Source organism: Oncorhynchus nerka, linkage group LG7, assembly GCF_034236695.1.
Source record: "Oncorhynchus nerka isolate Pitt River linkage group LG7, Oner_Uvic_2.0, whole genome shotgun sequence".
Taxonomy (NCBI): domain Eukaryota; kingdom Metazoa; phylum Chordata; class Actinopteri; order Salmoniformes; family Salmonidae; genus Oncorhynchus; species Oncorhynchus nerka.
Window position 1 is genome coordinate 19,186,315 of NC_088402.1, and position 12,477 is coordinate 19,198,791.

The window sequence follows — 12,477 nt, forward strand, 5'->3', positions numbered from 1 at the left end:
GGTCTGTTTGTGTTCGTTTACCTGGATGACATCCTGATTTTCTCCAAGGAGCTTTCCAGCCACATCCAGCATGTTAAGCAGGTCCTGCAGCGGTTATTGGAGAACCGTCTGTTTGTGAAGGCAGAGAAGTGTGATTTTCACGCCCACACTACATCCTTCCTCGGGTACATCATCTCCAGGGGTGAGATCAAGATGGACCAAGAGAAGGTTCGGGCGGTTCGGGATTGGGCCCGGCCCGGTACGAGATTGCAGCTCCAGAGATTCCTGGGATTTGCGAACTTCTATCGGAGGTTTGTCCGTGATTACAGCCGGGTGGCCGCCCCTTTAACTGCTCTGACGTCTTGCACCAGAATTTTCTGTTGGACTCCTGAGGCAGACCGAGCATTTCTGAACTTGAAGAGCCGATTCACCAACGCGCCGATTCTCTCTCAACCTGACACTTCCCGTCACTTTGTTGTTGAGGTGGACGCGTCTGATGTCGGGGTGGGCGCCATCCTGTCCCAGCGTAGCTCCACTGACGGTAAACTCCATCCCTGCGCCTTCTACTCTTGTCGTCTTTCACCAGCTGAGAGAAACTACGATGTGGGTAACCGGGAGCTTCTCGCTGTGAAGCTTGCCTTGGAGGAGTGGCGTCACTGGTTGGAGGGAGCGGAGCAACCGTTTGTGGTCTGGACTGACCACAAGAATCTGGCTTACGTGCAATCGGCTAAACGTCTCAACTCCCGTCAGGCCAGGTGGGCTTTGTTTTTGGACGCTTCAATTTTTCCCTGACGTTCCGACCTGGGTCGAAGAACGGCAAAGCGGACGCCTTGTCCAGGATGTTCTCCAAGACGGATGAGAGTGGGGCCAAGACTGAGACGATTCTTCCCCAGAACCTTGTCGTGGGAGCCGTTACATGGAGGATTGAGGAGGATGTGATGGCGGCCCTTCGGACGCAGCCCGGCCCCGGTAACGGTCCACCCGGTCGGTTGTTCGTGCCTGAGTCGGTCCGTTCTGCTGTTCTTCAGTGGTCCCACGCCAGCAAGATAGCTTGTCACCCTGGCGTTGCTCGGACTATGGCGCTACTGCGCAGACGATTTTGGTGGCCTGCCATGGGAGAAGATACCCGGAGGTTTGTTGCCACATGTCCTGTTTGTGCTCAGAACAAAAGTACCAATCGGCCCAGCTCTGGGCTTCTTCACCCCCTACCTATTCCTCGGCGACCTTGGTCGCATCTGGCCCTGGATTTTGTCACGGGATTGCCCCCTTCTGTTGGGAACACGGTCATTCTGACCATTGTGGACAGATTCAGCAAGTTTGCTCATTTTGTCCCTCTCTCCAAGCTTCCATCTGCCACGGAGATGTCCGAGATCCTGGTTAGGGAGGTTTTCAGGGTCCACGGATTGCCCAGTGACATTGTTTCTGACCGTGGTCCTCAGTTTACCTCTGCTGTCTGGAGATCCTTCTGTTTGGCCATTGGAGCTACAGTCAGTCTCACTTCTGGATTTCACCCACAATCTAATGGTCAGGTGGAGAGAGCCAACCAGAAGATGGAGTCCACGCTGCGTTGTCTTGTCTCCTCTGATCCCACCTCTTGGTCATCTCAATTACCCTGGGTCGAGTATGCCCATAATACCCTTCCTTCATCTGCCACTGGGATGTCCCCTTCCAATGCCTGTACGGATACCAACCTCCCTTGTTTCCTTCTCAGGAGAGGGATCTTTCGGTTCCTTCTGTCCAGGCCCACATTCGTCGTTGCCACCGGACCTGGCATCGGGCCAGGAAGGTCCTCCTTAGAGTTTCTGACCGGTATCAGATCCAGGCGAATCGTCGCCGTATTCCTGCTCCCGCTTATACCATCGGAGATAAGGTTTGGTTGGCTACACGGGATCTTCCTCTACGGACTGAGTCGAGGAAACTGTCACCAAAGTTCATTGGTCCGTTTGTGGTGGAGAGAATCATTAACCCTGTTGTGGTCCGACTCAAATTGCCGGCAACGCTTCGAGTACACCCCACCTTTCATGTCTCCTGCCTCAAGCCGGTTCTCCTCAGTCCTCTGTTGCCCCCTCCTCCTCGTCCTCCTCCTCCTCGGATGATCGGAGGTGGTCCTGCCTACACGGTGCGCCGCATCATGGACTCCAGACAGCGGGGTCGAGGTTTCCAATATCTCGTGGATTGGGAAGGATATGGTCCAGAGGAGAGGAGTTGGATTCCTCGGCGTCAGATCCTTGATGACGACCTGCTTCGTGACTTCTACCGCCTCCACCCTGGCGCTCCAGGTAGTCCGCCCGGTGGCGTTCATCGGAGGGGGGGTACTGTCACGAATCCCGCTTCCTGAGTCTGTGTTTGCCTGTGTTTCTGTCCTGGAGTGTGTTTCCGGTGTCCTGGAACGCACCCTGTCTGGTTGCCGGGCGAATTAGCTTGTTGGGAGATCGATGTTCACCCGCACCTGCATCCCATCAGTAATCTCACACCTGTCCTGATCATCACCTCTCCCCTTCAAAGGCTCTGACCTGACATCCATTCCCTGCCGGATTGTTAGCCATGAACAGTATGTTGTGCCATAGTATCAGCCTCAAGTTGGATAGAATTTGTTTTGTTGTTTTTTACGAATTGCTTGCCTTAAACTTACCTCCGTTTGTTCTATCTTCAGTTACTCACCCGGATCATTTACCCCATTCCTGGTCTGCTTCTGGGTTCGATTTTGAAAGAACGTGACAGAACTGGGTTGAAAACAAACTCACTAAAAACAGACATATTTTTTAAACCAATTTATTTATATATTTGTCTTAATTAATCTAAATGGCATATTCTGCATGCTTTAGCATTAGTATTCCATCAGGCCAATAGATGGCGATGTTGCACTGTGGTAGTAGGAGAAACAGCAAGTTCTGGCCAAGCACATGCATCATTCTTCAGAATAAAGAAAACGGCAGAACTTTGCAGACGTTAAACTTGTGTCCATTTTTTCTACTATTACATGTATGTAATAGAACTTCCAATCATTCTAATATAGAATGAATATGTAATAACATGCTGTAAAACAACTTTGTCAAGGTATTATCACATTAGGAATGGTTTTGTGTCGAACTGAGTGAGAGAAGGACATGATTTACAATGAGTGAGAGTAGCTTGATGCTAGCTGAGGTAAAAACAATTTACAAGTCACAGAGACTATGTTTACTGAGTAGCTCACTTGATTTTTATAAAGAATCCATTTGTTAGGAATTTCTGAGTTTGTTTTACATGTTATTGGTTTTATGTAAAATTGTGCTCATGAGCTGGTAAACTGGCTGTGCACGCTCAGTCTGGACCGTGGACTTTTAGTGCAGACAGTGCGGGTGCATGAGAGAGAGACGATTTTTACAGAGGTGCCACTATTTTACAGCTGAATGTATTGTTGTCAGTTTTCTATATCAGTAGCAGCATGTAGAAATACATTCAGTTATTTTTGACTTCATATATAAGTGTTTCTGTTGTATGAATGTGATATACATTTTGGTTTTCATTTGAAATCATACAGTAAGACAGGGTTATTTGTGGAATATTTTAGAATTCTGCTTGAGGTAAAGTGCATTTATGTTGTGTAATTGAAAGTGTGCACTTGTTTGATGTGAAGGTTTTAAAAGTACAATCAAGAAAATAGACAATTGAACAAGAGGAAAAAGTTCCAGAACTTTGCAGACATAAACTTGTGTCCGTTCTTTTTATTATTACAGGTCACCTCAGTTACAGACTTAGGCCGTTTGTTTGTTTGGCTAGCTAGCTGGCAATTGTTTTGATTCGAATGCCAGCCAGTGTCCGGAGGTTGAGGATGGAGAGAAGCGGAAAGCAAGACGGCACAGTAGATTTGTGCAGTGATGAGGATCTAAGGGAAGACTAAGTTGGAAGGCTACTTTTGAGTTATTATTGAAATGTGGTGTGCTTTCCGGCACCACTTGACTGCCACAGCTTCACTCAAGTGGGTGATTCATTTTGTTAGTACTGAAGGAGTAGCTAACTAGCTACACTTATACAGAGTCCATGAACTGGAGTAGGTGAGTTTAAACTCAATCCAAATCCTACCATGGAGAAGCCACACAGACAGCAGGGATGGTGAGACACCTAGATGACACCGTGCTGCCTGCCGGCCCCCCAGACTTGCTTCAGAGACCATCTTTGTTTGCTTGCCCTCTTTGACCACCTTCCTCCAATGAACATTCAAGCCATGAACTTTCCCGACCCTCTTATGACCTTCCATCTCATGAATTAAATCGTTTTTCTCTAAAGTTCTTGTATTTTTTTGTTGCTTTAAAGCACTTTCAGATTCTTCATGTGTTGAGTAGCTCTTTAAAAGTTGAATCAATTATTATTTTTTATTGTGTGCGTGCGTGTGAGTGAGACTGCAAGAGAGAGATTGAGACGGAGGAGGAGAGAAAGAAAGGGAGAGGAAGTGAGAGACAGAATGAGGTGAAGAGCAGAGCAGCCCGGCTTGGCCAGAGGGCTAAAAGGGGGTCTGTTGTCTGACAAGCGCTGGAATATTAAATATTACCCTGAGTATCCCACACACAGATGTTCTCAATCACGGCTCCAGAGAATGAATGTAAGCAATATGGCAGCCATGTTGAGAGGGAGGATGAGGATGCTGCTGTGATCGAGCGAGGGGTGCTGTGTGATCGAGCGAGTAGATATTAGCATTAGTGGCGGACTTCGGTGATATAGCAGGAATCGGGTTTATTTCTGAGAGACTGATGACCACTCCATGAGCAATGCAGTAGGTTCAAAGGTAACATAAAGGTCATGACCTCTGAAATGAATGAAGTGGTAAATTGAAGCATATCTAAAATGTTACATACACACACACAATCCATCTTGTTAATCTCATCTCAAACCACTGAGTTGAAGAGAATGGGCTTCTTAGATCCTTCAAGCACATCCGTAAGAGCAGCAGAAGATCTGATCTAATGAGTGGGACGTTGTTTATATAAGAGCCTTCCTTCATCGTGGCCATTAGGCTAAAAGCACTTTACATGTACGACTAGAATCCCCCAAAAGCACTTCTACTTTTCTCTCAGATGTATGCTGGTATTCTTAGTCACTGAAGGTCGACTGGGATTGAGCTGATTATAAACATGTCTTCCTCTGAAACAGTTCCTTAGATGAAGTACATTTGAAAATAATTCAGACCCCTTGACTTTTTCCACATGTTGTTATATTACAGCCATATTCAACAAAACAAAAATCATTAATCTACACAAATTACCCCATAATGACAAAGCAAAAACAGATTTTTAAATTTTTATTTGCAAATGTATAAAAAACAAACTGGAAATATCACATTTACAGAAGTATTCAGACCCTTTATTCAGTACTTTGTTGAAGCACCTTTAACAGCAATTACAGCCTCAAGTCTTCTTTAGTATGACGCTACAAACTTGGCACACCAATGGGGAGTTTCTCCCATTCTTCTCTTCAGATCCTCTCATGCTCTGTCAGGTTGGATAGGAAGCGTCACTGCACAGCTTTCAAGTCTGGGCCACTCAAGGACATTCAGAGACTGGGCCCGAAACCACTTCTGCATTGTCTTGGCTGTGTGGTTCAGTTCGTTGTCCTGTTGGAAGGTGAACCTTCACCCCAGTCTGAGGTCCTGAGCGCTCAAGAGCAGGTTTTCATCAAGGATATTTTTTTACTTTGACTAGTCTCCCAGTCCCTGCTGTTGAAAAACATCCCCACAGCATGATGCTGCCACCACCATGCTTCACTGTAGGGATGGTGCCAGGTGTCTTCCAGACGTGACGCTTGGCATTCAGGCCAAAGAGTTCAATCTTGGTTTCATCAGACCAGATAATCTTCTTTCACATGATCAGAGTCCTTTAGGTGCCTTTTGGTAAACTTCAAGGGGGCTGTCATGTGCCTTTTACTGAGGAGTGGCTTCCGTCTGGCCACTCTACCATAAATGCCTGATTGATGGAGTGCTGCAGAGATGGTTGTCCTTCTGGAAGGTTCTCCCATCTCCACAGAGAATATATGATAATATGTATATTGTAAAAAATCCTGTTAAGGATGTCTTTATCAAATAGTTGTATTTGATAGGGGTTAACCGTTAACCCCTTCTTATAGACTACCTCCCACCAAAACATTAGATATACCAACATATGTGTGATTAAATGGATCTCTACAGAGATTCATGGGGCCTGGGTCCTCCTGTGCACAGCAGCATCTCCCAGACAATAAAGTCACGGTCAAGGAGCACATTCCTGTTGTGATTTATCTGAAGAAGTAAAGCCAAGGGGATTACCTGTAAGTAATAAATAATTGAGGCCCATCGTTTGAAGCCAAAATGAAGGATCTGCGTCTCTTAATTCATTTCAGTTTTTCAGAAATTCTTGAACGGGACCCAAAGAGGGATTAGTATCAAGGTAAGCAACAAATTCTTTATTGAAAAACAATACTCATATTTCATGACAAACACACAAACGAACACATGAACACACACCCACACACGCACACACGCACACACTCAAGCATCGCACAAAAACCAACATAGACACCCTGGTCCAAGATGGTCAGTAGAGATAAATACTCTGAATCTGATCCCAACTCTGTTTCCAACTTTACAGACTGCAGTTTGTCTGTACTGGTCCCACAGAGTTAAGTTCTGGTCCATCTGACATGGGTCTGAGTCAGGAGTAGACCAAATCTGGTTCAGGTCTGTGTCAGTACGGTGAGAACAGAACTGATGTATGTGCCATACGGAGAGGTCCTGGGGCAGGATGTAATAGGGGCTGGTGGAGGAGGGGCTGAGTCTGAAAGAGGGCGGAGCCAGATGTAGGGGCAGGGCACAAATGGAACGGGGACAGGGTTGCCATGGCAGCAGCAGCAGCGAGGGAGAGATGGCTCTGTAAGAGGCGCGAGACGAGAGGCTTTGCCAAGTCCTCCTTCCTCAGAGTGATCCCAACCTGGAAACCACACACAGCGTGATCAAAACACTTCTACAATTAAATCACAACCAGTCTACAATTAAAATCACAACATGATCACAACATGATCACAACCAGTCTACATTTAAATCACAACATGATCACAACCTGTCTACATTTAAATCCCAACATGATCACAACCGGTCTACAATTAAATCACAACGTGATCACAACCATACCGCTATCACACCTATTCCACAATCTACAACACTTTGCAAAACAACTCCAATCCAATCATACCAGATGTAAACCACAAACAGTCCACAACAAAACCTCCAGTAAAGTACTGCCAAAAGACAATAATGTGGTACTCACTGTCTGCAGATTCTGGTTGCATTGAGGCGGCAGACCATAGGGGCTAAACTTGGGCTTGGCTGGCTTCCCTGCTGCACGGTCTTTATGCCTTCTACTGCTGATGTGCTGAGGAGAGAGAGAGGGGCGGGTGGAGAGAGTAGTGGGGGCGACACTGATGAGGGAGAAGGAGATGTCTTAGCCACATGGGTCAGTCTAGCTCATAGATTCATCAGGTCACAGGAAATGAACGGAAACACTAAACCTAATTAAAATCCATCTTTTTCCTCTCATCTCTGGAACGCAGATGTATATATAGTCATAAAAGGGCGGATTTCAGTTTAAATACAGTATACAACTAACCTGTTTGAGTTGTGTCTCGGAGTTGACGTGCACATCGCAGATCTCACAGTGGAAAGTTTTGTTCTGTAGCCCAGTCGACACCTCAGTGGGAGTGGCCAGCTTGGCTTTGACCCCTGACCTGGGGAATGACTTTATGGCTCCGTCGCCGCTCCTGGCCTCCAGCATTGTCTTGTGTTTCGTGCCTGACAGGGTGAAAGGTCAGATGGGTCAAAGGTTAGAAGCAGAGACGCCAACTAAGTACAGTATTAAAAAAGTGGGACATCACACTCTAGGAGCTCAGAAGCAAAAATGTAATATGCGTTATTTAAAAAAAAAATTCAGATACAAATATTTAATATCCAACGTTTCGACAGCCAAGCTAGCCAAGCTGGCCCTTGGGAATAGGGAGTGAGTGATCGATTGGTGTGGTATTGACCCGATGAGAGCAATGATTAAGAAGACGGACTTGTTGCAACATGATGATGACACACACCTGTGCACAAACAGGTCAGTAAAGCTTCATTCTCACCACTGTTGTGAGCCTGTAGCTGGGATGCAGAGTTGACCGCCACCTTGCAGAGAGAACAGTATAGTAGTCTCTTAGCCTTCTTTTCCTCCGACTCCACAACCTCCTCCACCTCTCCCTCCATCTCCTTCTCCACCAGGGGACAGAGTGACAGAGAGGGGTCAGAGGGCATTTCCATGGATACAGATGGGCTGCAGGTCGATGGAACCACCCTAGAGGCAGAGGGTGGTGACAACATGGCTCCGGCTGTGACATCTACACAGAAGATTAGAAAAGAGCATCGTGATAAGGGTTTATCCCTCCATTTTCTGTCATCGTAAAATGAAAACAAATTTGAGTGTGGTGAATGGTGAATTAGTGGGGAGAGTGTTTGTGTGTGTGACAGTGGTGGTGAGAGAGAGGGGAGATAAGTTAACTCTGATGCTTTCTTCTCTCCTACATCAACCTCTAACAGAGTCTCTAATGCTGATTACCACTGCAGGGTCTGCGTCCCAAACGAGCCCCTATTCACTATCTAGTGTACTACTTTTGACCAGGGCCCATTTTCGCAAGCATCTCAAGTTTCTCAACTCTTACCATAACTCACGGAGACAGATAAAAGAACACCAGTGTGTATGAGATTCATTAGCTGTAATCTTGGTAATAATCCAAGACTTCCTATGGGTAAATCCACTTGAATTCAATCGCTTTTTGACAGCACCCCTTTTGATTTGAACAAAACCTTCATTACATACAGTATTTGCCCATTGTTGACTTGCTCAGAAAGTTACTTTTTGGAACATTCAAAACATTCAAGAGATAGAAGTCCGGAAAGTTGACCTTTTTTGATCACTGGAAAAGATAAACGGTTGAGATTGATGTCTTTTAAAAGTTGTCAAATAATTCTATAATTTATTGAATGTTTTATTGATTTATAGCAATTATGGCATTTTTTTTTTGCCTTAAGCATCAATTATCTAAAATGTGTCCAAATGTTTTCATATTCGCATATGTTGTAGCTTAGACCCTATTTGACATCATCTGAGGTGTTTGTGTTGTGCCAGCCATCTGTTGAGACAGCATGCTCTTGAATACAGTGTCATATTTTGACTGTTAAATGTACTAAAATGGGAATGAAATAGAAATTTTGACTTTCAAATAGTACCACAAAGATGGTTGGACATCCACACATCAGAGAATGTTGAGTTGAATGGGAAGATCTGTGGTTTTAAATTATACTGTCAATCCTCCATAGGAGACCTACAGATGTAGGATCTTAATTTGATCACTCTTTTATTTCTGAGAATCTTCCTGCCTAGTAGGAAATGCAAACTTGTGGGGTATTTGAGTTTTGAAAGGCTTCTAAAGTTAAAGTTAAAATGTAAATTAAATGTCAATGGTGTACCAGCTGAATTGCAATAGTCCAAAGGGATAGCTCCATTCTATGAATTCTATTTCTATGATTGAAATGACACCCTGTATTCAAGACCATGTTGTGTCTCAACCAATGGCGGGCACAGCACAAAAACCTCACATCGGTTCAAGGCTACAACATATGCGAATATGAGAAGAATCTGAGATTAAAGGTTAAAAAATATATTGTATTCATTAAAAAAATGTTTTCTTTCAAGATGTTTCAAAATAGATGGACAACTCTGTTAATAAGCTTTTAAATTATATTAAACTCAACTGTTTATCTTTTCCAGTGATGAAGACATAGATGTCTCATTGTATGAGCGGGAATACAAAATGGGTCAACTTTGAGCACCTGTTTAGGCATTCAGGTCCAAAAGGTCCCTTTCTGACCACTTCTTCCATGGTCTTAATTCATCTGGATTTACCCCTATGGGAATCTGATTCCATTTCTCAGAGTAGTTCTTCCATGGTCTTAATTCATCTGGATTTACCCCTATGGGAATCTGATTCCATTTCTCAGAGTAGTTCTTCCATGGTCTTAATTCATCTGGATTTACCCCTCTGGGAATCTGATTCCATTTCTCAGAGTAGTTCTTCCATGGTCTTAATTCATCTGGATTCCATTTAGTTCTTCCCTTAATTCATGGGAATCTGATTCCATTTCTCAGAGTAGTTCTTCCATGGTCTTAATTCATCTGGATTTACCCCTCTGGGAATCTGATTCCATTTCTCAGAGTAGTTCTTCCAAGGTCTTAATTCATCTGGATTTTTGGGAACCCCTCTAGGGAATCTGATTCCATTTCTCAGAGTAGTTCTTCCATGGTCTTAATTCATCTGGATTTACCCCTCTGGGAATCTGATTCCATTTCTCAGAGTAGTTCTTCCATGGTCTTAATTCATCTGGATTTTTATCCCCTCTAGGGAATCTGATTCCATTTCTCAGAGTAGTTCTTCCATGGTCTTAATTCATCTGGATTTTGGATTTACCCCTCTGGGAATCTGATTCCATTTCTCAGAGTAGTTCTTCCATGGTCTTAATTCATCTGGATTTACCCCTCTGGGAATCTGATTCCATTTCTCAGAGTAGTTCTTCCATGGTCTTAATTCATCTGGATTTTGGGAATCTGATTCCCTCTGGGAATCTGATTCCATTTCATTTCAGAGTAGTTCTTCCATGGTCTTAATTCATCTGGATTTTAGTAGTTCTTCCATGGTCTTAATTCATCTGGATTTCTGGGAATCTGATTCCATTTCTCAGAGTAGTTCTTCCATGGTCTTAATTCATCTGGATTTACCCCTCTGGGAATCTGATTCCATTTCTCAGAGTAGTTCTTCCATGGTCTTAATTCATCTGGATTTACCCCTCTGGGAATCTGATTCCATTTCTCAGAGTAGTTCTTCCATGGTCTTAATTCATCTGGATTTACCCCTCTGGGAATCTGATTCCATTTCTCAGAGTAGTTCTTCCATGGTCTTAATTCATCTGGATTTTCCCCCTCTGGTCTTAATTCATCTGGATTTCTGAATCTGATTTATCTGATTTACCTCTCAGAGTCCATCTGATTCCATTTCTCAGAGTAGTTCTTCCATGGTCTTAATTCATCTGGATTTACCCCTCTGGGAATCTGATTCCATTTTCAGAGTAGTTCTTTCCATGGTCTTAATTCATCTGGATTTACCCCTCTGGGAATCTGATTCCATTTCTCAGAGTAGTTCTTCCATGGTCTTAATTCATCTGGATTTACCCCTATGGGAATCTGATTCCATTTCTCAGAGTAGTTCTTCCATGGTCTTAATTCATCTGGATTTACCCCTATGGGAATCTGATTCCATTTCTCAGAGTAGTTCTTCCAAGGTCTTAATTCATCTGGATTTACCCCTCTGGGAATCTGATTCCATTTCTCAGAGTAGTTCTTCCAAGGTCTTAATTCATCTGGATTTACCCCTCTGGGAATCTGATTCCATTTCTCAGAGTAGTTCTTCCATGGTCTTAATTCATCTGGATTTAGTTCTTCCCCTCTGGGAATCTGATTCCATTTCTCAGAGTAGTTCTTCCATGGTCTTAATTCATCTGGATTTACCCCTCTGGGAATCTGATTCCATTTCTCAGAGTAGTTCTTCCATGGTCTTAATTCATCTGGATTTACCCCTCTGGGAATCTGATTCCATTTCTCAGAGTAGTTCTTCCATGGTCTTAATTCATCTGGAATCTTTCCATTTCTCAGAGTAGTTCTTCCATGGTCTTAATTCATCTGGGAATCTGATTCCATTTCTGTAGTTCTTCCATGGTCTTAATTCATCTGGATTTCCCCTCTGGGAATCTGATTCCATTTCTCAGAGTAGTTCTTCCATGGTCTTAATTCATCTGGATTTATGGTCTTAATTCCTGGATTTACCCTCTGGGAATCTGATTCCATTTCTCTCTCAGAGTAGGGAATCTGATACCATTTCTCAGAGTAGTTCTTCCATGGTCTTAATTCATCTGGATTTACCCCTCTGGGAATCTGATTCCATTTCTCAGAGTAGTTCTTCCATGGTCTTAATTCATCTGGATTTACCCCTCTGGGAATCTGATTCCATTTCTCAGAGTAGTTCTTCCATGGTCTTAATTCATCTGGATTTACCCCTCTGGGAATCTGATTCCATTTCTCAGAGTAGTTCTTCCATGGTCTTAATTCATCTGGATTTACCCCTCTGGGAATCTGATTCCATTTCTCAGAGTAGTTCTTCCATGGTCTTAATTCATCTGGATTTACCCCTATGGGAATCTGATTCCATTTCTCAGAGTAGTTCTTCCATGGTCTTAATTCATCTGGATTTACCCCTATGGGAATCTGATTCCATTTCTCAGAGTAGTTCTTCCATGGTCTTAATTCATCTGGATTTACCCCTCTGGGAATCTGATTCCATTTCTCAGAGTAGTTCTTCCATGGTCTTAATTCATCTGGATTTACCCCTATGGGAATCTGATTCCATTTCTCAGAG

At 43.9% G+C, this 12,477-nt stretch overlaps 1 protein-coding gene across 1 annotated transcript in view; it reads right to left on the reverse strand.

The window, feature by feature from the left end:
* Positions 1–5,291: 5,291 nt before the first annotated feature.
* The window catches only part of LOC115132682 (zinc finger protein 385D-like), a 97,068-nt gene continuing 89,882 nt past the window's right edge, over positions 5,292–12,477 (reverse strand). Inside the window, exons 5-8 of the mRNA XM_029665403.2 lie at positions 8,101–8,352; positions 7,593–7,774; positions 7,254–7,358; positions 5,292–6,917 (exon numbers count right to left, since the gene is read on the reverse strand). Of these exons, the coding sequence (XP_029521263.2) occupies positions 6,675–6,917; positions 7,254–7,358; positions 7,593–7,774; positions 8,101–8,352 (782 nt within the window). The 3' untranslated portion in view covers positions 5,292–6,674. The remainder of the gene's footprint in view (positions 6,918–7,253; positions 7,359–7,592; positions 7,775–8,100; positions 8,353–12,477) is intronic.